The following is a 25,858-nucleotide window of genomic DNA, read 5'->3' on the forward strand; positions in this document are numbered from 1 at the left end:
GAACATTGGAGTAGTCTCTAATGAACATGGGGAGAGGGTCCAAGTGAGGACTTTGTTCACATGGAGAGATGCTACGTGTATAGTGGAAAGTGAAGTGAGTCTATGTTAGTGTGAGTCAATGTTAGCAGACATCTGTTGGTCATTCGACTGTTAAACATCTTTGGAGGATTTAAGAGAAAAAAGCTAGTAAGTGACTACTTTTTTAAATACTAACATTTAAAACAATTATGTGTAATTTATTATTTTTTCCAAGTCTAAATAATACCTTTTATAAATACTTTGTGCTTTTTCTCTAAAGTAGCATTTTTTCACTTCAAATCTTCCTCTCTCAAAAACTGGATGTGATAGAGCAATTATTTTGCCAGATTTGGATTCAGTGCCCTCATATCTATATAGAATATCTAGTATCTTTGATGGGAGTAAAAAAACAAAAATCTTTGCAGACAAGCGAAATATTTGTAAGGAAGGGAAATATGAAGATTTGTATTTTGCACAGACAGAAATAACCACATGCAAATACATGTGCAGAGGAGAGATGCTGGGTATATGGGGAAAAGGATGCTAAGAATAGAGCTTCCAGGCAAGAGGAAAAGAGGAAGGCCTGAGAGAAGGTTTATGGATGTGGTGAGGGAGGACATGCAGGTGATGGGTGTGACAGAGCAAGATGCAGAGGACAGGAAGATATGGAAAAAGATGGCCTGCTGTGGCAACCTCTAAAGGGAGCAGCCGAAAGAGGAAGAAGAAGAAATAACCAAGCAAATCATGCATGTGGAGAGTTGAATGGATGCGGTACAATTTTTTCTTTTAGAACTGGCATATTAGGTGACTTGCTTAGTGTCATACAGTGTATTTAAGGTGGGAGATGATCCAGTATTTATGTGATATAAAGTTTACTGCCTTACCCACCGTATCTTGCAACCTATCTATAATCAAGAGGACGAAGGGAGGTGCACATTTTACCCAGAAAGTGCCAGAGTCTTGAACAGTGAAACTAAGAGGCAGTAGCACAAGGAAATGTGCCATAGTGCCCCTTGGCAAAGTGAAGCTAAACCAAAGACTGTAGGTGAGGCCAGTTCTCGATCCCTTTTCCTCCTGGACAAAACAAGGGCCTGGGGATAACATGTGAACATCTTAGATAGATAGAAATGTATTTGCCCCCAAGGGGAAATTTGGCCTTTTATAGAAGCTCTTTAAATAAATAAAGATAAGTAAGAAAGTAAATAAATAAGCATACAACATACACACTTTGGTCTGAGCACACATTGGAAAGACTATAAAGAAAGACAATTCAAAAGAAAGAAAGGTTCTGACTTGGTTGTCCCAGTCTCAGTGAGGCTTTATGCAGACTTACTGCTATTAGTATAAAGGAGCCCCTGTAGCATTTTTCTTAACACACTTCTGCTGAATAATTTATTAGCTGAAAGATGTCAGTGTTGGTGTGTTAGGGAGAGGATTTGCAGCATTGTTCATAATGACACTCAGTTTTGTTTTCATTCTCTCCTTCGCTACTGGCTCCAAGGGGTCCAGAGTGAATCCTGTAACTGAGCTTGCCCTGTTAATTAGCTTGTTGATTCGGTGGGCCCCTCTTGAAGTGATTTTACCAGCCCAGCACACCACCGTGTAGAAAATCACACTGGCCATCAGAGAGTTATAGAAGATATAAAGGATGTCACTTCCCACATTAAAGGAATGCAGTGTCCTAAGGATAATTAGCCGGCTATGCCCTTTCTTATTTAGTTACTCTGTGTTCCGAGATCAGTCCAACCTGTCATTAATGTGGACCACCAAGTACTTGTAGGAGTGGACCAGCTCTACATCCACTCCTTGAGTAGTGACCGGACATAGAGGCTCTTTGGTACATTGAGTCAATAACCAGTTACTTGGTTTTGCTGATGTTAAGTTGCAGGCAGTTACTTTGTAGACAAAAAAAACAAAGTTCTTCACCTGACTCCACTCCTCTGTCTCATCCCTTTATGAATACACCCCGTAACTGCAGAATCATCTGAGAATTTCTACAAGTGACATGACCTGGTGTTACATTTATAGCCTGAGGTGTACTGAGTGAAGACAAAAGGAGACGGGTCCGTATCAGAAATACAGTCCTTGAGTCTCACAAATTGTGTTACATATAGTCCATTATCCAGGACACCATATGCTCATTCACCTGCATATCTCTCTATACAACATTGAATTAATATGGCAATGCTCACTTGATAATTTGTTACCTTTCCGAATCAGAAATAGATTGATGTTCTGTTCTTCCCTTTTTTCTCTCATGATCATATTTGAATTTATTTTTGTCATATAAGAGAGAGATATACAGCACGTTCAAACTTGATCACATGACCCATCAACCTACATAAAGCATTTTTTAGCTTTGTAAGGCATTTAGTAAAAAGACAGTGCTTTCATTTTTGTCTTATTTCGTGTACTGCCTATTGCTGCCGGGGCAAGTTGTACCTCTCCTGTGACCCTATTCTGGATAAACAGAATAAGAATAGGCATATTTTTTATTATCTAAACATTAACCAGTTATGTAAGCTGCATTATGTCTGTTATGCTAAGTATAAAATAATAGCTTGACATAAGAAAAAGGATCAGGAAAAGAGACATACTCAGGAGGCTAGCAGGGACTGATACTAGGAATTCAACCAAATACATACAGGTATGGCTAAATCTTTAAACGATAAACAAATATCATAGTCAGAAAGTGAGCCAAAAATGTTGTTAACCAAAATACAAAGAAGACTTATCTGCAGTCTTGGATAGAGACATTACCTGAATGGCACGCCCCAATGATGTCATGAACTGTGCACATTCGGGTCATAAGTAAACATGTATGCAAATGGTTGTGGTTGTATGTAAACAAAAAATGTCAGTGTAACGATAAAATAAAAATACCACAGAGAAGTTATAACCTTAAACCAATATAATAAGTCACATCCTTATACTCAACAACCCAGATAAGGTGAGCAGAAACCAACAAAACTGTGCAAATACACCAAAATAAATTAAATAAAATGCACCAACTGATCATGCTGCAATTTGCCTTTTAGATAATGCCGACATGGTAGTTAGCTTCTTTTAATTATTAAATTGAAGAAATAATAGTTAATAACACAATAAAAACATAGTAACAATCATTAAACATTCAGAACTCATTAAGCAAATTGAATGGTTAGCTTTTTCAGTAAAGAGTGTTACTGTGATGATTGGATAGTCTTTGTATGGCTGTTTTAATTACCGTATATACTCGAATATAAACGAAGTTTTTCAGCACCCAAAATGTGCTGAAAAACGTCACCCTCGGCTTATATTCAAGTCAGGTCCTGCTGCCCCGCCAACCCGCACGTGTTCAGTCTCTCCCTGTGCAGCGAGAGAGAGAGACACGCGCGCGAGAGAGAGACACATACACACATGCGCGTGCGTGAGAGAGAGAGAGACGCGCACACGAGAGAGAGACACGCACACGAGAGAGAGAGCGAGCGAGAGAGACACACACACTTGAGAGAGAGAGCGAGCGAGAGAGACACGCACACGAGAGAGAGAGCGAGCGAGAGAGACACACACACTTGAGAGAGAGAGAGAAACACACACACAGGCGCGCAAGAGAGAGAGACACGCACACGAGAGAGAGAGCGAGCGAGAGAGATACCATATTGTTTTTGTTGACCCTCTTCTCCACTTACAGAGCTAGTTTACTGTTTTTCTTTGAAATAAATACTCAAAAACATTTAACCTACTGATGCCTCAATTAATGTAAGGTAATTTTATTGGTATTTATTTTGATTATTGAAACTTACCAGTAGCTGCTGCATTTCCCACCCTAGGCTTATACGCGAGTCAATAAATTTTTCCAGTTTTTGTAGGTAAAATTAGGTACCTTGGTTTATATTCGGGTCAGCTTATACTCGAGTAACTAACCTCCTACTATGATAGTATTTTTTTTTAAATTTCGTTGATGTGTAGATTTCAAAGCATAAAACATACATATATTTTGTTTGTGAGCTAGCCATGTATTTGTTTGTATTAACTGCCTAAAGCTGAGGGCTCCATACATGGTTGTGAAACTGCCCATTCCCATGGCCTTCAAACAATATTCAGACCCCTTTACTTTTCTCACATTTTGCTATGTTGCAGACTTACGCTAAAATTGTTTAAATCATTTTTTCCACCATCAAACAAAACTCAATTCGCTAGAATGACAAAGTAAAAATGGGATGTTAGGAATTTCTGCAAATGTATCAAAAATAAAAAACTGAAATATCACATTGTCACATGTATTTAGACTCTTTGCTGTGACTCTTGAAATTTGGCTGAGATGCATCCCATTGTATTGATTATCACTGAGATATTTCTACACCTTGTTTAGAGTCCACCTCTGGTCAATTCAGTTGATTACACATGGTTAGGAAGGCACACGCCTGCCAATAAATATCACCATTGTTGACAACGTCTATCAGAAACAAAGCCGTGAAGTTGAAGGAATTGTATGCAGAGATTGAAAGAGAAGATTGCATCAAGGGTAAGCTTGGGAAAGCTACAAAAATATTTAGGCAGCACTAAAGTATCCCAAGAGCACAATCACTTCCAGAATTTTTAAGTGGAATAAATTTGGAACAACCTCATCCTTTCCTAGAGCTGTCTGCCCTCCCAAACTGAGAAAGTGAGTGAAAATGGCCTTAGTAAAAGAAGTGATCAAGAAACCTGATGGTTAATTTGGCTAAGCTCTATAGAACTTGTGTGGAGATGAGAGAAACTTTCAGAAGGACAACCACTACTATAACACTCTGCTAATCTTAGCTTTATGGCAGGGTGGCCAGACGACACATGAAAGGCTAGTTAGAGTTTACAAAAAAGGCATCCTAGGAATGCCCAGACTATGAGAAATAACATTCTCTGGTCTGATGAAATCAAGTTTGAACTATTCTAAGTGTCAAACGGTCAGAAACCAGGTACTGCTCATCACCTGCATAATGCCATTCCAACCATGAAGCATGATGGTGGGAGCAACATGTTGCGAGGTTGTTTTTCACCAGCAGGGACTGGGAGACTAGTCAGGGCTGAGGGGAGCTGAACAGAGCTATCTTCAGAGATATCTTTATTGAAAACCTTTTCCAGAGTATTCTGAACCTCAGATTGGGCGAAAGGCTCAACTTCCAACAGAATAATAACTCTAAGCACAAAGTAAAGACAACACAGGAGTGGCTTAGGATCAACTTCAGGGGCCCAGACTTGAACCTCACTGAACGTCGCTGGAGAGACCAGAAAAATAGCTGTCCACCAATAGTCTCCTATGAACCTGACAGAGCTTAATAGGATCTGCAGAGAAAAATGGCAGAAAGTCCCCAAATCCAGGTATGTGAAACTTGTCGCGTTAAATCCAAGAAGACTCCAGGCCATAATCACTGCCAAAGCATGCTTGAACAAAGTACTGAGTCTGAATAAAAGGGTCTAAATACTTGAGCCAGTGTGATATTTCAGTGTTTTATTTTTAATATATTTGTATACATTTCTAAAATCTTGTTTTTGCTTTGTCATTCTTGGGTATTGAGTATTTGTTCGAGAAAGGAAAAAAAAAGAATTTAAATCATTTTAGCACAAAGCTGCAGCATAACAAAATGTGTAAAAAGTGAATGAGCGTGAATATTTTCTGAAGGCACTGTATGTATTCCATCCGCCCTCACAATAGCTAACTGACACACTGGACTTAAATTGAATTTTTCAATAAATCAGTGAATGTGAGAATAATGGGAAAATGTGGTATGCTGTTAATGATGATTTGTAGTAAAGAGTTAATGCTTTTGGCTTTCTGTATGTTGTAGTTTATAGCTAATGCCAACTGAGAGAAAAACAGGTACACTCTAGGCGTTAGGTGCTCATGAGTATTACTTTTTTGTGTCCATAACAATCTTTATTACAAAGTCATGCACTGGAAGACTTGATACATTGTATTTTATGTGTAGAAGTATGTGATGATATACTGTAATACAGGTATGGAAAATATGACACCTACTATAGAGAAGCAGACTGTATAGCCAGTTAAGGTAATGGTTGTTCCTTTGTGAATGAAAAAACAAATAATCAAATGACGATAAATGAGAAGGAAGAGATGCACTCTTTTAAGTCTGTTTTTTTAAATAAGAATACATTTGCCAAAGCTAATTGCTTCTATTTTGGTGTGAAAGCTTAAATTGCTATGAGAGACATTTTTGGGGAAGCATTTCTTTGACAGTGGAGAATTTCTTGAGTGCTGCTATTTAATGGCTTGTGGGCCCGTACTTTGAAAGGCAGGCATGTCTCTGCAGGGGGTGTAAATGCCTTATTTTGTACGGATATACTGTATTGTGTCTTTTTGATGGTGTGTGCAGAAGATGCCTGCTACATTAAAAACACTTTTCATTAAAACAGACAGCAAGCTCCTATCGTTAAAAGTATTACACTAGGAAGCCTTTTTGCGAAACTGTAATTTCAGATTTTTGAAACAGTAAAATCAAATGATGAATATCAAGTGAAAAATTAATACTTCCATCTCAGCAGAAGGCTGCACACTCGTACGTTACTCTGCTTTACTTCAAATGCTGGCACCTAATGAGGTGGTAAATCGTGCCATACAAAAATGTGCGAATTCTGCTGCAACTGCAGCTTGCTTCAAGGCAACAAGCTTGGACTCAAAGGCTGCTGAACTGCACTTTTTAAGAGATGAATATTTTGGGAGATGTCCTCCAGGCATCTGTGTTACAATACACAATACAGTACAACTACATTTGTGTAGCACTTTTCACTGAGTGCAGACGCAGAGCACTGTGAACAGTTCTTATTTAAATGCAAGCACAGATTATTAATTACTAAATATAGAACTGGTACACATATAAATGCAGGCATGTTAAAACACACAAAGAAAAAAGTAGAACTGACTAAACATAAATGGAAACCAACAATATCCATCCATCCATCCATTATCCAACCTGCTATATACTAACTACAGGGTCACGGGGGTCTGCTGGAGCCAATCCCTGCCAACACAGGGCGCAAGGCAGGAAAGAAACCCCGGGAAGGGCGCCAGCCGAAACCAACGATATCCATCCATTAATTAATTGATGAACTATGTCCAGTTGACAAAAGTGGATATAAAAATTGTACAAGAGAAAGTCAAAAGTAAAGTCCCAGTTATGGAAACCTGGGAAAACTCTCCATCTACCCGTGTCTGGGTTTTCTATAATGGAGTCTGTGCTGGCCATCCAATCTGATGACAGAATCTTTCCATGTGATTATTCCAATGCTCCTTTATCCGAGATGACTTTTCCATATACAGGAGAGCAGCCTGGCAGTAGAGCAATGACATCAAGCGCTACATCCAAATACTGAGAAGAGAAACAGAATAGAGGAGTGTTAGTAATTGATTAAAACTATTATGCTACTTATATTTAAACTTATATATTACAAGACAGCAGTAAGTATAAATACATTTGAAGAAAGTACCCAGTAATTTTATACAAGAAAGAAAGAAAAACTCATTAACTTGAGTAGTAGATAGAGAGGCTCACATGAACCTGAAAATGACCTAAAAAAACGTAAGCAAGTGCCTTTGCAGGTTCTGGCACACTGGCACTGTAGTAATCAGGTAGGGAAACCAATCTTTAGTGACAGTAGATTTAACTGGCAATACAGGTATGATGGTTGCTTTTTCTGTTAAAACTACTGTCTGTCTGTCTGTCAGCAACATTGGTTGCAAAATATTTTATAAAGTGCAGTTCCCATTAGTATTTAAATTATATAAGAACACTAAGGGACTCCGCCCCCTGCTCGCTTTGCTAAGCCAACCTCCGGGTTTGGTTACGCGGATATACAATTTAAAGAGATTGTTATTTTCATGGGAATTGTTACATATGCGTCATTTTCACTTTCACTTTAAAACTTTAGTAAAACAAGTATATTGCTTGTTTGTCTTTAAGAGTGTCTCCATTATTAACGGTTTTAGCAGATAGCACCTGATCTGAAGCCGTATCACTACTTCTAGACTAGGAAGTTGCAACCATTTCACTCACTGCACTGTCTGCATAACCTGCTTGCGACCGTTGTGACAATCCACCAGAATCAGCATTGTCAGTTACTACCAGTTACTACTGTGAATTAATAACGTAATGAATTGTGCAAGTGATTTAAGTTATTCAATTTTTAAAAAATCTGTACAGCCCCGAGTGGGCCCCCCAAGCTCGTAGGCCCTTGTGCTTTGCACAATTTGCACAGTCCATTGCTGTGCCACAGTCTGTCATCCATCTCTTAGTTGGTTTTCTCACTTCCTCCCGATTCTGATATGTAGGCTCCCTTTATGGAAACAATTGGTTCCAGCTGCTGTCCTTCATCTGTTTTGATGTGGAATGAAGCACTGGACTAACGTGCTTGCTTTTGCCTGTGATTGTGCGATCAGCCAAGCACCCCAATCAACCTTGGATTTGTGCATACAAGCTCGCCTGCACTCGCTTGGAGCCTGCATGCTCCAGGACTCGTGATTATTTATTAGAAATCACACTTTGCCATGGACCTCTTGTCACATCCAGCTACCTTAATGTACCTCTCGGACCAATAGAGTATCAGAGTGCAGGGATCAGTCCTGTTTAGGCATGACTCAGCCCCCATTCCATCACTGGCCAGATTGTCCATTCATCTCAGTGACCTGTATTCCCCTAGGCTGTCTTCCTGGAAAGGGAAGGGGTGCTTATGTTTTTAAAACTTGCCCTCGCTCCTTGATTTTACAGATGGAGTATCAAAACAGGGCGGCATGGTGGCGCAGTGGTAGCGCTGCTGCCTCACAGTTAGGAGACCTGGGTTCGCTTCCCGGGTCCTCCCTGCATGGAGTTTGCATGTTCTCCCTGTGTCTGCATGGGTTTCCTCCAGATGCTCCGGTTTCCTCCAACAGTCCAAAGACATGCCGGTTAGGTGGATTGGTGATTCTAAATTGGCCCTAGTGTGTGCTTGGTGTATGGGTGTGTTTGTGTGTGTCCTGTGGTGGGTTGGTATCCTGCCCGGGATTGGTTCCTGCCTTGTGCCCTGTGTTGGCTGGGACTGGCTCCAGCAGACCCTTCGTGACCCTGTGTTCGGATTCAGTGGGTTGGAAAATGGATGGATGGATAGAGTATCAAAACAGCAGCTTCACACTCAGAGAAGATGCAGGTTATAGCAAAGCGCACTTGTGCAAAAGCTTACAACCAGATCAATGCAGAGCCTTCATCCATCCTACCACAAATTGCACACTCCAGAGTAGCACATAATCAAAGTTTTTATCTTAAGGGTCATAAATGTGCCCAAGCAACAACTGGCTTATTCAGCTTCTCCTGAAACATTATTATTTTTTAAATAAAACTAACTGATTACCCAGTGGCTTCGCTCACTGAGTGCAAGGGAAAAATTATTTATTTATTATTTAAATTTATTAAACAGTAAAACATTAACATTTAAGAAGATACATTGATACATTGAGCACCACTGGAGTGGTTTCGGGTAAACTGCATTTTAAAGGCACTATAACACAACAGGCAAGTAGTACTAACAGCAGCTAAAATGTATTTGGATCATCTCTCGGTAGTAGATCCCTTGTGAAAGGGACCTACTGTGGTGTAGAAATTACATTTTCTATGTGAACGTCCAAATTTCTGCCTGACAACCTTGCACTATGTGCCTGTGATTTACTTCTTATAATAATTCATCACAAAAGCAACCTTGAATATTGCTGGGTTTTAGTGACCCGAACTTACCTTAAGGGACAGTAAGTAGTCGTGCAGGGCAATTTACAAACAGAGTCCTGCCTCGATGAAGCCAATTACACTCATTCGCAAAGATTTCCACTCTCCCAGGAGCCAACGGGGCACTTGAAGTGTCACAAACAATGCGAGAAGAGAGGACGCTGCCCGAAACTGCGAAGCTCTCGACCCCGCGGAGCAGCCCGACATTCCGTGCCTCCCAGCATCCACTTTGTTCTCACGACCCCTGGCCACTGAAGGCGGTCTCGTCTTGATATTGTTTACAGCTCAGCGCAGTTAAAAAGTAGAAAGACGCAAAGCTGTTTTCCTCTTCTCTTCTACTATCAAGTACTGCCAACTAAAAAAAAAAGTTTCAATGTGGGAGGTTCCGTGACAGTCACATGGACGAATAAATAAAACTTCTCTGTCAGAACGCACCTGGCGGCGGACGGCTCAGCACTGTAGTCCAGAGAGGAGGGCTGGGAGAGGGCGACGCTGGGCGCACTTCTTTGGGATATATCGGCGTGTTTGTGTTTACTTCTTTTCAATATCAGTAAAATAACTCTCACATAAATAATTACAATTCATAAAGACGATATAAAAATGGCGTCCACAAAAGAAGTAATTAATTCCTGTATTATAATATATTCTGTGGTCATACGTAATTTCCATATCGCGTGGTCATACGTAATTTCCGTTTCAAACGCGAAAAGAATTTTAGATATATAGATATGACTCAAAGTTATTCAATAATTTTACAAAAAACATTATTAACCTACTATATGCAAAATATTACTTTCCATTACACAGGAAAATTACTTTGAGCATCTAGAAGCTTAGCAATAACTGTAATAATGTCTGTGTTTACAAAATAAGGAATGTAGTGCAAGAAAGTTATGAGCAGTATACATCCATATTTTAAACTGTATTACAAAAATCAAGGCCAGTGTTTCTTTTGACTTAACCAAAATTTCTTTTAATTTGTAGCATTGTGAACTGTACTCTTTTATGCCTCATAAGTTTTTTCATACATTTTAAGTGTGTTCTTTATTGGTGGAACAGAGTAGAAGGCTTTTTTTGCCAGGTAGGCAGTGTCTTTGTACACTAAGCTCTTAAAGTTGTACTTTGTGTTCTTCCTCTTGTATTTTAATTTCCCTTAACAAATCATTCTTAATTTTGTACTTTTGGCCTCCTTGAGTTGCAGCCCATGCACTTTAATAAATGTAAATATATGTAACTTGATACAGATAATTTATATGAACACTTGGTAAAAGAACACAAGAATCCTGCAGAGTAGCCTTGTGTCACACTTCATCTGTACTTATTCATTTCATTTTTCCTGCACTTTCCTTCTCCTGGTCTTTCTAACTCAACGCCTTTTCATTCTCTTTGTCTTTTCAGTAGTCTCCTACTGTACATGCTCAGAGTGACATCTGTTTAAATACTCATTACTGTTAAAACCTTTTTTGGCAGTGATTGTAAATGTTTTAGACTTATGTGCTATTTTCCATAAGTTTCACATGTTTATTTATCCAAAGAAAAAAGGATTCTACAAGGCATTAGCTACATGATATTAAGTAGAGCTAAATGAGTAGTTAACTAGCATAGTACAGAGTCATTTGAAACTCCACATCAGTGACTTGACTGCCACATAAAGCAGTAAACCTAACTAAATGTGGTATAATAGGTCTGTACTGGAATATAATACTGTATGTACAGTAAATGCAATGATCCATTTTTATATTATATAATATTCTTACATGCACATTTAATTCTGATGAAGACCCATTGGAATTGTTAATGAGATAACTATGCCTAATCTGGCTATTTTTACTTTGCATCAGGGATCATGTCCAGTGGTCACAGAAAGATAAAGAAATGGCAGAAATGAAGTCCAGAGAAAATTCTGCTGTTCTCATTCCTCAAGAATACCAAAGTAAGATCCTAAGAAAAAAAAATATAGATGTCATGTAGTATGTTCTTTGTGTGTTAATAGTCTGATGCTTAGATAGTCATGCTTAGTTCATGGCTGGTTCCTGCTTGTCATCTGATGCTTCAAATTATTTAAACAAACTTGACATATTATCTGTATAATATAATCTAAGAAATGCATTACCGCATCTGGTAAAGTATAAATCTTACTGTTCCAGATTTTCTTAAAAACGTTTTTATTGATTCTTATTCTAATTGTGGAGTTTGTGTTATGAAGTTATCTTTTTTTGGTGTTTAACATCTGATATTATTTTGTATCTACAGTAATCCCTCACTTATCGCGGGAGATAGGTTCCAAGGCCGACCGCGATAACTGAATTTCCGCGAAGTAGGGACACCATATTTATTTAATTATTTAACGTGTATTTGGACGTTTTTAAACCCTCCCTGTATTGTTTACAACCCACCCATTACTCTATTAATAACAGGGACAACTGCTAAGCAATATGAAATCGGTAGATAAGTTTACACTTACTATATAGCGAAGTACACGTAGCAGGTTGTAGGCAGTCATGACGTCGTCAACCTTGTTGCAAAGATTCCTAAAGCTGATTCCATCCAGACTACTGCCTTATCACGTCCACTTGCAACTCGTTTTTTGCGCCCTGGTTAAAGGACACTGCGGCCGTAGATCTTATATGCTTTTCCTCCTTTTTAAATAAAAAGAATTGTGGACTCATTGATGCTGTAATGGTCTCCTGCAGCGGTGTAGCTGTTCCCTTCCTTCAACATATCCAAAACTTTTACCATTTCTGCAATCATTTGCATCTTCTGTTGGCGCTTGGACACGGCCCCTGAAGCAGAAGCACGTTAATGCTGAATGAGTGAGATGAGACTTCCTGGTTAATGCAGCACTTCATCGCTGAGCCAATCAGCAGCACACAGGAACTTAACTGCGTGCTCTGATTGGGTAGCTTCTCAGCCATCCGCCAATAGCATCTCTTGTATGAAATCAACTGGGCAAACCAACTGAGGAAGCAAGTACCAGAAGTAAAAAGACCCATTGTCTGTAGAAACCCGCAAAGCAGCGAAAAATCCACGTTATATATTTAGATATGCTTACATATAAAATCCGCGAAGTCGTGAATCCGCGAAAGTGAACCGCGAAGTAGCGAGGGATTACTGTAGTGCTGTGCTTTCATTCCTCTTATATATTTGTAAATGGCTTTAAGCATAGAAGAACTGCTATATGAATGAAATATATTATTATTCTTTTACAATGAATGGGCCCTACTGTTATCCTATTTCCATTTTAAAAGTTTTTATTATGTACAGCTGAACAGATTGTCCCAAATCCCATTATAGCCTTCATATGCTTACATTTACCAGCCTGTCACAAAGATGCAGCTACAATTTCCATCGCCACTAGTGGTCACTGTCAAGGTGGATTACTACTGCACCATTGTACCTTCTTCTTTCTATTATATCTGTAACACCATGTGACAAGACAGAGTACCAAAACAAGCAGGAAAGGAGGCTTACACATTTATTCTTGAATTATGGTAGCATTCTCAAAATGAAGGTTCCTAATGTGCCTAAAACAGAAATAAAGTAAATCGCTTCAGGCAGATACAACTTGGACAGACAGCAGTTCTTTTTGCTAGGGGTCTAGGCACCCAAAATGCCTAGATTGCCAAATGGCTTTTTGTAGTAAGCTAATCGTTCTCCTGAACCATAATGGTCACTGGATGGATTTGGTGAAATAAGAGACGTTGAGCTTCTGTGTAACTTAGAATTTATGGCAGTTTTGAGCTTCCCTGTTGCATTTCTTTGACCAACGGCATATTGTAGTGTAGAGACTGAATCCCCCTTCATGTTCAACTAATGTACCCAGTAAACAATCTTGGCTTGGCATGACTTGGTTTCTTAAGCCTTCTACCCACTCAGCGTCTCACTCATACCCCTTGGGTTAGGTCAAACTTTGACTATACATACTCAAAGCCTGTGATTCATATACATGTAGGTGCCACAGGTTCTTTGTTTATACTGATTCTGTCCTGGTATTCTCTGAGTATAAAAGTTTATCAATTCTATGGTGCATGGAAGGTTACAAGAAAATTTTATCTTCTGACTTGTGGAGGTTCTTCTAAGTACATGCTTCATCACTACAAAGAAACAAGTGTTAATATTATATGTAAAATATGAAAGCAAATCACACTAAATATTTTTAAACTCAATTCTCATGTGAATTATTATATTTATTATTATTGTTATTTTATTAGTTGCTATGATGTAAATTTAATTTGCTCTCTCCAGTGTCCATTGTCTGTTGCTGAAGTTTGCACATATTAAGAAACACCTAGCAATACAAGTAGATTGGGAAGCATAGGTTACAAAGGATTTAAAACTCTACTTCAGGCATGATAGGTTTTGGGTAAGAAGGAGCTTATGATGTTCTTAGCATTTAACTCACCTATAGTACTAATCTTTCACTCCATGTTCACCTTCCACCATCGCTGCTTTTCAATTCAATGGCCATGACATTTCCCCACTAGCTGAGCCCTTACACACTTCTCATCTCTTGATTCCAAGCATACCTCCATATGGCCAGGAGGACTTTAAAGCTCCATTTTTAAACTCACTGTGTCCTGTGCAGTCTTGAACCTCCAGAGATTTATGTTCAAAGTAATAGATGTTGTGGAGCCTCCCTGAGGCCATACATCTAGACCTCTGCGTGCCTCCATACTGCCATAGAAACCTTTGATGAGTCCCAGATGAGCTGTCCTCCCTAGTGTCCTTGAGGAATCTAAACATACTGTAATTAGACTCCATTGTACCCTCTATTGACTTTGAGAATTACGAGTATACTAATATGCTTGTTTTTCCTGGTTTTGCTGTCTGAATTCCATTCACAAAAAGAAAATACAGTACTTAGTACAGAATTCATTTTTGTAACCAAGAACAACACAACACAATGGGATTTCATGAGAACCTTGTTCTTTTTTTACATTTCATTTGTCTCTAATGCTGATATGGAATCCATTCTGCAACACTTTGAAACTATACAGACACATACATTACGAGGCAATGTAATTGCCTTTCAGAGGAAGTGGATTTTGTTTGTTAGTGCTAATTTTATTTGTTCCCTTGTGGAAAGAATGTTAGTTTTCATATGTGGTTGTTTTAATAACAAATGTAAACTTAGACTGCTGACCTACAATGTACAAGACAGAATAAAAGCTTATGAAAGAGAAAAAAGTAGTACAACATACACAACTGCATAAAAACATGTGAATATATATTGTGCAAAGTTTTACATATTGTGGGGAACAGCCTGGACACAGACAGGTGGACACCGATGGTTCAAAAACCAGCACACGTTTATTCATTATAACACAAATAAACAGCACACACAACCCCAGTGCCTCAGCACCAATCACCCCAAAGTCCAGGCCTCACAGTGCCTTTTCTCTCTTCAGGTCCGCCTCCACTCCTCTCCTCTGAGCTCCGTCCTCTTCCACCCGACTCCATCCATCGAATGGAGGGAGGCGGCCCTTTTTAAACCCACCCGAACGTGCTCCAGGTGCCTCCGAATGAGCGACTGCTGGCACTGCCTGGTGTGGCGGAAGTACCAGCTGTGCACCCTGAAGTACTCCGGGTGTCCCTGGACTTCTTCCCCTCAGCACTTCCGGGTGTGGCATCTGGGCGCCCCCTGGTGGTGACCACGGGCCCCTATAGGGTTGAGCTTCTAAGCTCTGTTCCTGTGGTCCTCGTGGTCTGGAGGAGGCGTAAGCCCTCCTTCAGTCCTTCTGGGCATCCCGGCTGAGTACCACCCCCAGCTGCTTGCCACAATTATCAGACAATCAGCATGCCTCAATTATTCCTGACATGTACAGTATTCCTTTCAGGTAAACATTGTTTTTGAACCTTCCTCACTAGGTTTTTCATGGCTATGGAAATTCATGTTTTGTTCTGCCTCCACCATAGTGGGACCTGGGGGACAACTAGATATTAAATGATTAATCTGTCAAATTTATAGTTTTAGGATGTTTATGATCTTTTAAATTATTGTTCACAGATACATTTGATGAAGAGGCAAGTAAATACTGGAATGACTTCTATATTGCCCATGAAAGCAAGTTTTTCAAAAATCGCAACTGGCTGTTTCGTGAATTTCCCGAGATCCTGTCTCATAAAAAAGAGACGTGTACCAGAGAAGATGGAGAATGCAATGCTATTAGTACTTCTTCTGTGGAATCTAATCTTTGTCACAATGATAGCTGGCAGTCTGAGGATTCATCTCATTTTTTTGCACAAGGTGACAATCTCAAAGGGCACCACACATCAGTGATTAATGAAACTGTTTGTTCTTGTGAAAGTAGCAGAAGGTTCTCAGAGTTCAAAGAAGAGATGAATGCCTTTCCTGGTAGTGAAGCAACATTTAGGATTTTCGAGGTACCGTATATTATACATTTTACAGATATCCATTTATTTGTCTGTACATGTTGTTATGCTGCTTTATGAGGGCCTTTCAGGTAGGGAAATTTTTAGTTATTCATGAGATATTTTTAGTTGACGCCAACTGTTCTTGCTTGATTAAGTAATATAATATAATGTTCATAGTCATTTTTCATGCAATTTAGGATGTGGTTAGTTGTGTCTTTTTCAAGTATTCTAAATTTAAAGAATATGAGAGATGGTTCATTATTTTTCAGCTGGAAGTTGTTTTTTCAAAGTGTCATTTTAAGCCAAAAGGTCTGTCGGACACCATAGCAAACATAAAACCAAACCCTTAAAACTTCCCAAATATGTCTACTACAAAGTGGTAAAGGTTTGGGTTTCAGAAACCATCTATAAGGGAGGTACTTTAAACTTTTCATCTGACAGATTCCAAGTCAAAGGCCTAAACCTGAAAGTCTGGTCATGCTGAACAGAAGTGTACTGTATTCTGAGATAGCTGAAAGACAAAGGAGTATTTAGATTCATTTACATAATTAGAAAGTGAAGAAGGATCCTTGAATTTTTTGTATACCACTCTGCAGCTTTTGATTCCCATGGAAATTGACCTTGAGCTTGCATAATAATGATTTAGTACCATTTTATGTTTTGAGCTCTGCTAATAGAGATTACAGTAGTGTTGTATGGTATACTGGTACTAAAAAAAGTACAAAACTACCAAAATTTTTTAAATGGTACAAAATTAAGTAATTTTACTGGAGCGGAGTGGTGGCTCTGAGGCTAGGGATCTGTACTGGCAACCGGAAAGTTGCTGGTTCAAATCCTGTAAACCCCAAAAGTGACTCTACTTCATTTGGCCCTTGAGCAAGGTCCTTAACTTGAAATTGCTCTGTCCTGGGTATGACTTTAATCTGCATCCAGCCCTGCAAGTAGGCCCTCCAACCTGCAGGGAAAACCTGGGGGTTGGTGGCAGAATTAGCACTCCAGCCACCATAAAAAAAATCCTCACACTGTTCCATTCCATCTGAACTAGTGTGCTGGTGAGGTGTCACCCATTGCATGGCTGCATTTGGGTCCTAATCTGGGCTGGTCATGTGGTGGGTACAGCAATGTGCTGTATCAGCGCATGCTCCTAACCCCCCTCTCGCTCTCTCTCTCTCTTACTGCATGAATGCCGGGCCACCTTAAATTCCTTTGCACGTCTTCATCAGCTCTTTGTTTTGCAAATATGTCAATAAGCACAGACACCAAGCAGCCTGCTATCCCATTCCCCACTGACGCAGCAGAAATTCTCTCAGCTCAAGGCTGTTTATCTGGATCTGAGGAGCCTAGAATTGCATAGGGTAAATAATATATTGTTATTTGGAATACATACATTTCATGTGTGATCTGTGTCAACAACTATCTGGGTAAACGTAGGATGACAGGAAATGTGTGGCAAGAAATTTTGAACACATAACTAAAACAGAAATTTTTTTTCATGTTGATAAAATTGATAAAATGTTGATGTGAAATGTATAATGTGTGAAGACCGAAGTTCAAATATCAAATACTTTCACAAAAGGCATAACAAAACAAGTGCGTCTTTATTCAAGAATATAACCAAAGAAAAAGAAATTATTCAATTTTCGTGTTGCTGTCAATAGAGGTAAGAATGGCTGCTTCTAAATCAAGAGGTTGCAGGTTCGATCCCAGGTCTTCCCCGCATTTACCATTTTGAGTAGTGAGCTGTTATTGTTATTACTATTACATAATAAAAACAAACATTTGATTTGAATCTGTAACAGCCGGTGTAAAGTTATTCTACTTGTAAAAGATATCACTAAAGGGATATAAGCATTTCTTGCCTCACATTTCCTGTCATCCAGCATTTACCCAGATCATTGTAGACACGGAACACACATGAAATGTATGTATTCCAAATAATGATATATTATTTACCCTATACAACTCCAGGTGATTCACTCCCAGATAAAGAGACTTGAGCTGGAAGAACTTCAGCTACATCGGTGCAGGGTGATAGGCTAGCAGGCTGCTTGTGCTGACTGACAAATTTGCAAAACAAAGATGCTGATAAGAGGTGCGAAGGAATTAAAGGTGGCCTGGCCTTACGACTATTTTCGTAGGACTCAGGGATTTTAGTGTTAAATAGCTGAATGACTATATTGTGGGGTTTTGTGAGGTCTAATATATATATCTTAACTACAGCTAAAATATGGCTATAAGTAATAATTTTATCTTATTATAATTTTTTTTTTTGCCTTAGGTTGGATGTGGTGCAGGAAATAGTGTTTTCCCTATTTTACATGCACTAAAGGACCAGTAAGTATAAGTTAAGCTTTGTCCAGATTTTTGCATAGTATTGCTGCTGAGTTTTATGTTTTTGAAAGAAACTGAGTTCTAGAAGAAAATGGTCAGTTATTTACTGTACTCTACTGTATTTATTGTAAATAAACTGTTCAAGTATTATAAATATTTTAAGATATAGTACATTGGTTTAGTTCGGATCCAGATTCAGATTGGTTTATTTGTTGCCATGAAGGGGGGTAAACGTGTACTGCAACAATCTTTATGTAGGTGGTATTTGTTAAAGTAACATCCAGAACAACAAGATTAGATTAGAGATCTGTATTGTCACATACTTTGCAAGAGCACGGTGCAGTCTTTGTGCCATAATTGTAGGGAGGAAGTATGTACATACAATAATATGCCACAAGACAATAAGATGGTGATGTATAAATAAATACAGTGAATAGAGGAACAGAAGATAAATACAGTAAATAAGACTACATAAAAAGTACACATGTAATGTACAGTACAATTAGACACAAACCAGCAGGTACTATTAACTTACCAAGAGTTCAGTGACCTTAGGGTCTGTGGAAAAAGTTGTCCCTGAAGCAGGTGGCATGAGTGGTGAGGATCTGATAGAATTTTCCAGAAGGCAGAAGTGAAAACAGGGTATGAGCTGGGATGCTGTCATCAGAGATGATGGATTCAGCACTCCTTAGACATTTGGTTGAGTAATGTTATGAAGCTGTTGAAGGTTTGCCCCAATAATGTTAGAAGCTATACAGGAGCAAGACGTAAACTTACAGTTTAGGAAATCACTTGGGATGAATATCCTCAAAGTCCAAAACAGAAGGGATGGGGTAAGTTTACAAAATTCACATAAAAAGAAAATCACTAAAGAATAAAGATATAATCCTGACATTGGTATTTAGAAGGAAAATAGGTCTGTAGAGATTCATTTTCTCTTGCTTTAAGAAGCATAAGTAACATTAGCAAATACTAACTACGATAATATGGAAAAAATGATTTTTTTTATAAAGTTCTGAAGATTTTTAGGCCATTTCTAACAGCTTGGACCATCACTAGGCACTTTACAGGGTTAATTGTTTCCTTCTGTCCAAGTCACCAAACTCAAGAATCAGGCTCTCTGGCCTTCACATTAAAAAGGAACCAAGCTGGTAAATATCAAAAGGGAACTGTATAAACCCCCTGACTCACAATGACTGAAATGACTTTCCTGTATACTTGAATATTTATTAACAATCAAAAAGTAAGAAAAAAAATCAAGGAAGGTATATATATCAAAAGGCAATTCTAAAAGCAACCCAGATAGACACCATCAAATGAGAAGCTATACAGATCAATCACAACTAAGGATAAAAGCACAAAACACATAGTAACGAAGCAATAAAATAAAAATATCTGTACTGAACTGCCTACATCTAGTGGTTGTTAAAACCTAGCCTAAGAATTATTATAGCTGACCATTTCTTCAAACCTCTCTATTGGTGGCTGTCACATAACCTAATTCTACCACCTCACAATGCTTGGAACTTACTTTCTTTTTCCCTTTGGGTTGTCTTCTGTGAATATGTAGAATGTTCTCCATGTGTCCAACTTGGACACACAAACTACCCAAAAAGTTGAGTTAAAGAGACATAAATGGCTCACCCAGTCACCCACTACCCCAGTGCCACAATAAGTATTCAATTTTGTTTGACTTCCAGAGTGTTGTTCTTGCTCTCTGTAAATATTACATTTCTTTCACCTGCTTGCAAGCCCTTGCTTCAAATCACCCCCTAAGCTCCAAGACCCACTGAATGGATCACTGCACCCATGATTTTTCTTAAATGGCCAATTCTCATAGGCAACCTTTGAGCTGCCTCAACTAGAAGACCAAGAGGCCACATTTCTTCCGCTCTGGAATCATATTCTGACACCTAATCAGCCAAAGAGCCTTGAGCCAATACAGCTTTTTTATTTGATCCATTTCAATGTATTCTTTTATACTGCTCTTCCCTGAGTATACAGTTATAACACCTACACATATTGCAGCTGTAATATGATAACAATAAAGTACTAAATTTTACAAAATTCACACAATCACACAAATGAAGTTAAACAGAAATCAAACTGTTAATGCCAGGAGCTTCAGCCGGTAGTGACGTCCTCATTTTCATAAGCAAGTCACAGCTGAGTTCTGATCCAGCAAATCTGAGGTTTACAATTTGTTGTATTTCAGCAGGAGGGTGAAGGAAAAATAAAACTGAGCAGGAGATGAAAATCATTAACAAGTTAACTAGAGATGCTTTGATCAGGTTTTTTAATGTCAAAACCGATCACAGATTTTCATGTTACTTGATCAGCCGATTCCGATTTTATTTCCTTTGTCCCTTTAAAAAACTCTTTACACTAAGCTCCTGCATGACCAGATGCTTAGAAGCCTTATGTCCAATATTAAAGTGGAATTTTATACCTAAAATATAGACCACAGGTGTTAACTGTTCGTTTTTTATTAACAAAATGAAATTCTGTAGGCTTATTGTTCAGTGACTATAAAATAATAAAATAAATAAAATTTCCACAAAATACTTACTTTAACTAATAAAATATGTGCAAAAATATTTATCCATAATACATATGGCATAAAGGAAAATATTTTCATTTTTCTGTAATGTACCTATCTGAAACAATGCTTAAATAAAAAAAATAGTTTCCACAATTTCTCTAACAAAAAAAAAAATACAGTGGTGTGAAAAACTATTTGCCCCCTTCCTGATTTCTTATTCTTTTGCATGTTTGTCACACAAAATGTTTCTGATCATCAAACACATTTAACCATTAGTCAAATATAACACAAGTAAACACAAAATGCAGTTTTTAAATGATGGTGTTTATTATTTAGGGAGAAAAAAAATCCAAACCTACATGGCCCTGTGTGAAAAAGTAATTGCCCCCTTGTTAAAAAATAACCTAACTGTGGTGTATCACACCTGAGTTCAATTTCCGTAGCCACCCCTAGGCCTGATTACTGCCACACCTGTTTCAATCAAGAAATCACTTAAATAGGAGCTGCCTGACACAGAGAAGTAGACCAAAAGCACCTCAAAAGCTAGACATCATGCCAAGATCCAAAGAAATTCAGGAACAAATGAGAACAGAAGTAATTGAGATCTATCAGTCTGGTAAAGGTTATAAAGCCATTTCTAAAGCTTTGGGACTCCAGCGAACCACAGTGAGAGCCATTATCCACAAATGGCAAAAACATGGAACAGTGGTGAACCTTCCCAGGAGTGGCCGGCCGACCAAAATTACCCCAAGAGCGCAGAGACGACTCATCCGAGAGGTCACAAAAGACCCCAGGACAACGTCTAAAGAACTGCAGGCCTCACTTGCCTCAATTAAGGTCAGTGTTCACGACTCCACCATAAGAAAGAGACTGGGCAAAAACGGCCTGCATGGCAGATTTCCAAGACGCAAACCACTGTTAAGCAAAAAGAACATTAGGGCTCGTCTCAATTTTGCTAAGAAACATCTCAATGATTGCCAAGACTTTTGGGAAAATACCTTGTGGACTGATGAGACAAAAGTTGAACTTTTTGGAAGGCATATGTCCCGTTACATCTGGCGTAAAAGGAACACAGCATTTCAGAAAAAGAACATCATACCAACAGTAAAATATGGTGGTGGTAGTGTGATGGTCTGGGGTTGTTTTGCTGCTTCAGGACCTGGAAGGCTTGCTGTGATAGATGGAACCATGAATTCTACTGTCTACCAAAAAATCCTGAAGGAGAATGTCCGGCCATCTGTTCGTCAACTCAAGCTGAAGCGATCTTGGGTGCTGCAACAGGACAATGACCCAAAACACACCAGCAAATCCACCTCTGAATGGTTGAAGAAAAACAAAATGAAGACTTTGGAGTGGCCTAGTCAAAGTCCTGACCTGAATCCAATTGAGATGCTATGACATGACCTTAAAAAGGCGGTTCATGCTAGAAAAACCCTCAAATAAAGCTGAATTACAACAATTTTGCAAAGATGAGTGGGCCAAAATTCCTCCAGAGCGCTGTAAAAGACTCATTGCAAGTTATCGCAAACGCTTGATTGCAGTTATTGCTGCTAAGGGTGGCCCAACCAGTTATTAGGTTCAGGGGGCAATTACTTTTTCACACAGGGCCATGTAGGTTTGGATTTATATATATTCTCACATAATTAGTTAATTGATATTGGCAATTAAAACCTTACTTAAATATAAATATACATGCACATATAGGTATTAATCATTTTAAATTGTTAATTGCACTACAGTTTTTGCTGTTAAAATAATAATGTACTGTATTTATACAGGTGTGTTTTTTTCTTCAGTGTATCAAATAGACATTCATAATTCTTGAGATGTAATTATAAAATATGGATTACCATTTTAATTATGTAGTACTTGTTTCTTACCAAAACTTATGCTGTATGACACAAAGCAACAAGTAATAAACAGTACACATCTTTTAAAAAAAGCCTATTGTTACAAATAATAAACACAGTACAAATCTTAAAAAAAAAAACAGCTTATTGTTTACTAAGCAGTAATTTCAGGTTCATCTTTGTTTTTTCTTTTTCCAATTTAAAGCGTAAGCATCTGCATATTGAACAAGCCTGTTGTCCAAAGCCAAGCTTTTCTTGCCATTTGTCTAATTGCACAGGACGACTTCTCTGATTTCTTTTGTTTCGTTAACTGATTAAACAAGCCTCCACTTGCTGCTGTTTATTTACACTGCAGGACGTTTGCTGCAAAAGAAAATAAAAAACGACTTGCACTGCCTCAACTACCGTCTACCATATTACCTTATGTAAAGGAGTGCTGCAACTAAATTATTGTAAAGCTTAGAAAAGCAGGGGCTGAAAATATCAGTTTTGGTGATCGGACGTTTTTTACCAATCACTGATCAAGTCTTTATTTAGTGAAAATCAGCCAATTCCAATTGGAGGAGAATCGATCGGAGAATCCCTAGAGCTAACCAAAAATGTAGTCCAGAACAGACAATAAGTCAAAGTACTGAAATATTGAATGAATGCCAATCGTCATTTATCATCATTGTCACGTCCAGACAACAGAAGTCCATAGTGTTTGACTGCAATTGATGGCAGAGTTCTAACACCGAAGTAAGCTGAATAGTGTCTTGTCACCAGTTTTCCAGCTCCATTTCTGACAGGGGTGACCTGTAGGTCTTTTCCAGCCTAAGGACGGGCTCCATTCAGTTTTCTAGGTGACAGCAACTGCAGTAGTACAATGGGCTGGAATTGCAGTGTCCAGGCGTGCAATGTGGCTAAAAACTGCGTTTCGGTGAAAGGCGATGATATACTTGATGTGTTTCAGATGGTACCGGAGATTTCTTCAGAATTCTGTGTAAAGTCATACCAATACAGCTGGAGTATGTGGTATTGGCACAGAGCTTTCCAGAGTGCCTCACGATCTACTTAATTGAAGGCCACCTTCAAATCAACCAAAGTAATGTGCAATTGCCTTTCTCTAACTATATTGTTGGAATTTAAATACATTTTTAGGAGTTTGTAATTCAAAAAGTTGTGGCACCACCATTTTAAACACCATGTGAATGACAGCATCACACATAGCAATCCCAGCACCACCTGATTACGATAAACAACATGGCCACAGTGAGTGGAATGGTGGCTTCTTTCAGAAACAACACCAACAAACTGGTGCTGTGATGACGTCGCAGACGTAACATTATTTTCTGACAAAACTGAGGTTGTATGGTATGTCAGTACCGGAAAAGTTCTAAGAAAAAAATTTATTTTAAACGGTATGGTACCAGCATTTCAGGATTTTCAGTACTGGAAGTAAATATCAGCTTTCCTCCCAATTCCACACCTCTCCATCCTCAACAATTGCTATCGTAATTATCCGTTTCATAGACTTCACAAAACAAAAGTACATACTTCGATACCATCTTCTGGACTTCACGTGGGACCCAGATTATTGCTTCATTGTGAACTGGACTTCATGGTTGTCACTTCCACGTTATCTGGACTTCACAGAGGAACTTATAGGTCTGACGCAATTGGAACTTCACAGCTATCAAGAGGGAAGTGGTGCGTGTAGCGTTGAGCAAAAGTGCGGTGCACCAGGAGGCTGGAGTAAGACGGGGTTGTGAGTTATCTGTAATTTGCTTTAGGGTAGTTTTGGTGCCAGTACTGAAGTTCAAAAGCTGGTATTGATACCAAAGTCAAAATCTGAGTACCAATTCAACACTTTTTAAAACCAGACATTACATAATGTGAATCTATGCATACTAACACCCTGATACTTGACAATCTCCCTTCCTCTGTGGCAATGCCTGATTCACTATCATTTGCTTTACCTAATATTTATTATTATTGTTTGCTTACCTTATGAAATATCTTTGCTCTTTAGGGAACCTGAAATTACTACATTTACTAATTAGATACGGGTACATGTAAACTATGACTGCAGACATTATTTATTATTAAAGGTGTGATGAACGTGCACTGTTTTCAATTTAGCACCACATTATAAAGGGCATAATGATTGCAATTGCATATGGCTGAAGCAGAAGTGAACCTTTAGCTGAAGCATCGCGAGCTCCACACGCCGATGTCAATGAATACACTGAAGGCTCTGTGGTTTTTGTAGACTGATTTAGCTGCCAGAAATCTACATTTTTAAATGAGGTCCATGTTTTGAATTGGGAAAGCTGCATCTCAAAGACATATTTTTTTCCTTACGGGAAACAGCATGAATTTATTTTATGGTAATATTAACTGCGTTTTATACTTCTAGACCACCTTTAATTAACCGCTAGTTTCAGTCAGATACCTCTTGCTACATGCAATTCATCTATTTTTATCTGTTTTATCTATTTTAGTAATTTATCTATTTTTATCTATTTTTTTTTTCATAGATTCACTCCCCAGTGGGCAGACATTTGATTTAACCATACAGTTATTTTCAATCTAATATCTAAATGCCCACTTTCAGAATAAGCCTTACCCTTTTGGACTTTATCTCAACAGTAGATTCCCTGACATTAAATCTTACTGCTCTGTGTTTTTCATTTGCATTTAAATGTACTCCGCGTACAATGGGGAGACTTCATTCAGCTTCATGAGAGTTTATATCCAGGCTTTAGTTTGCCATTCAGATATCCTCATCATTTAAATATAAATGTGGCTCTACAGCTGCTGAGACTTGCAGAGATTCACATTGGAGAGAGCCAGTTTAAGGGATGACACCAGGGTGGTCCCTTAGATTTCAGCTTCTGGGGACAAAGGCACAAATCTGGCAATAAAACCGCCTGAATACACCCTTAGGCAATGTAGAGATCTTAAGAAAAGTACTCTAATTTTGTCAAGCTGTTCTGAGACTTGATAGTTTTTCAATTAATATTATTTGTTTACAC

At 38.6% G+C, this 25,858-nt stretch overlaps 1 protein-coding gene across 3 annotated transcripts in view; it reads left to right on the top strand.

The window, feature by feature from the left end:
• Window positions 1-25,858, top strand: part of mettl8 (methyltransferase 8, methylcytidine) — a 144,166-nt gene that overhangs the window by 11,275 nt on the left and 107,033 nt on the right. For all 3 annotated transcript variants that reach the window (XM_028806308.2, XM_028806307.1, XM_051930677.1), the window contains 3 exons: window positions 11,585-11,676; window positions 15,751-16,127; window positions 18,397-18,452. In XM_028806308.2, the coding sequence (XP_028662141.1) occupies window positions 11,585-11,676; window positions 15,751-16,127; window positions 18,397-18,452 (525 nt within the window). The remainder of the gene's footprint in view (window positions 1-11,584; window positions 11,677-15,750; window positions 16,128-18,396; window positions 18,453-25,858) is intronic.

The sequence above is a fragment of the Erpetoichthys calabaricus genome, chromosome 8 (genome assembly GCF_900747795.2).
Source record: "Erpetoichthys calabaricus chromosome 8, fErpCal1.3, whole genome shotgun sequence".
Lineage (NCBI taxonomy): Eukaryota > Metazoa > Chordata > Cladistia > Polypteriformes > Polypteridae > Erpetoichthys > Erpetoichthys calabaricus.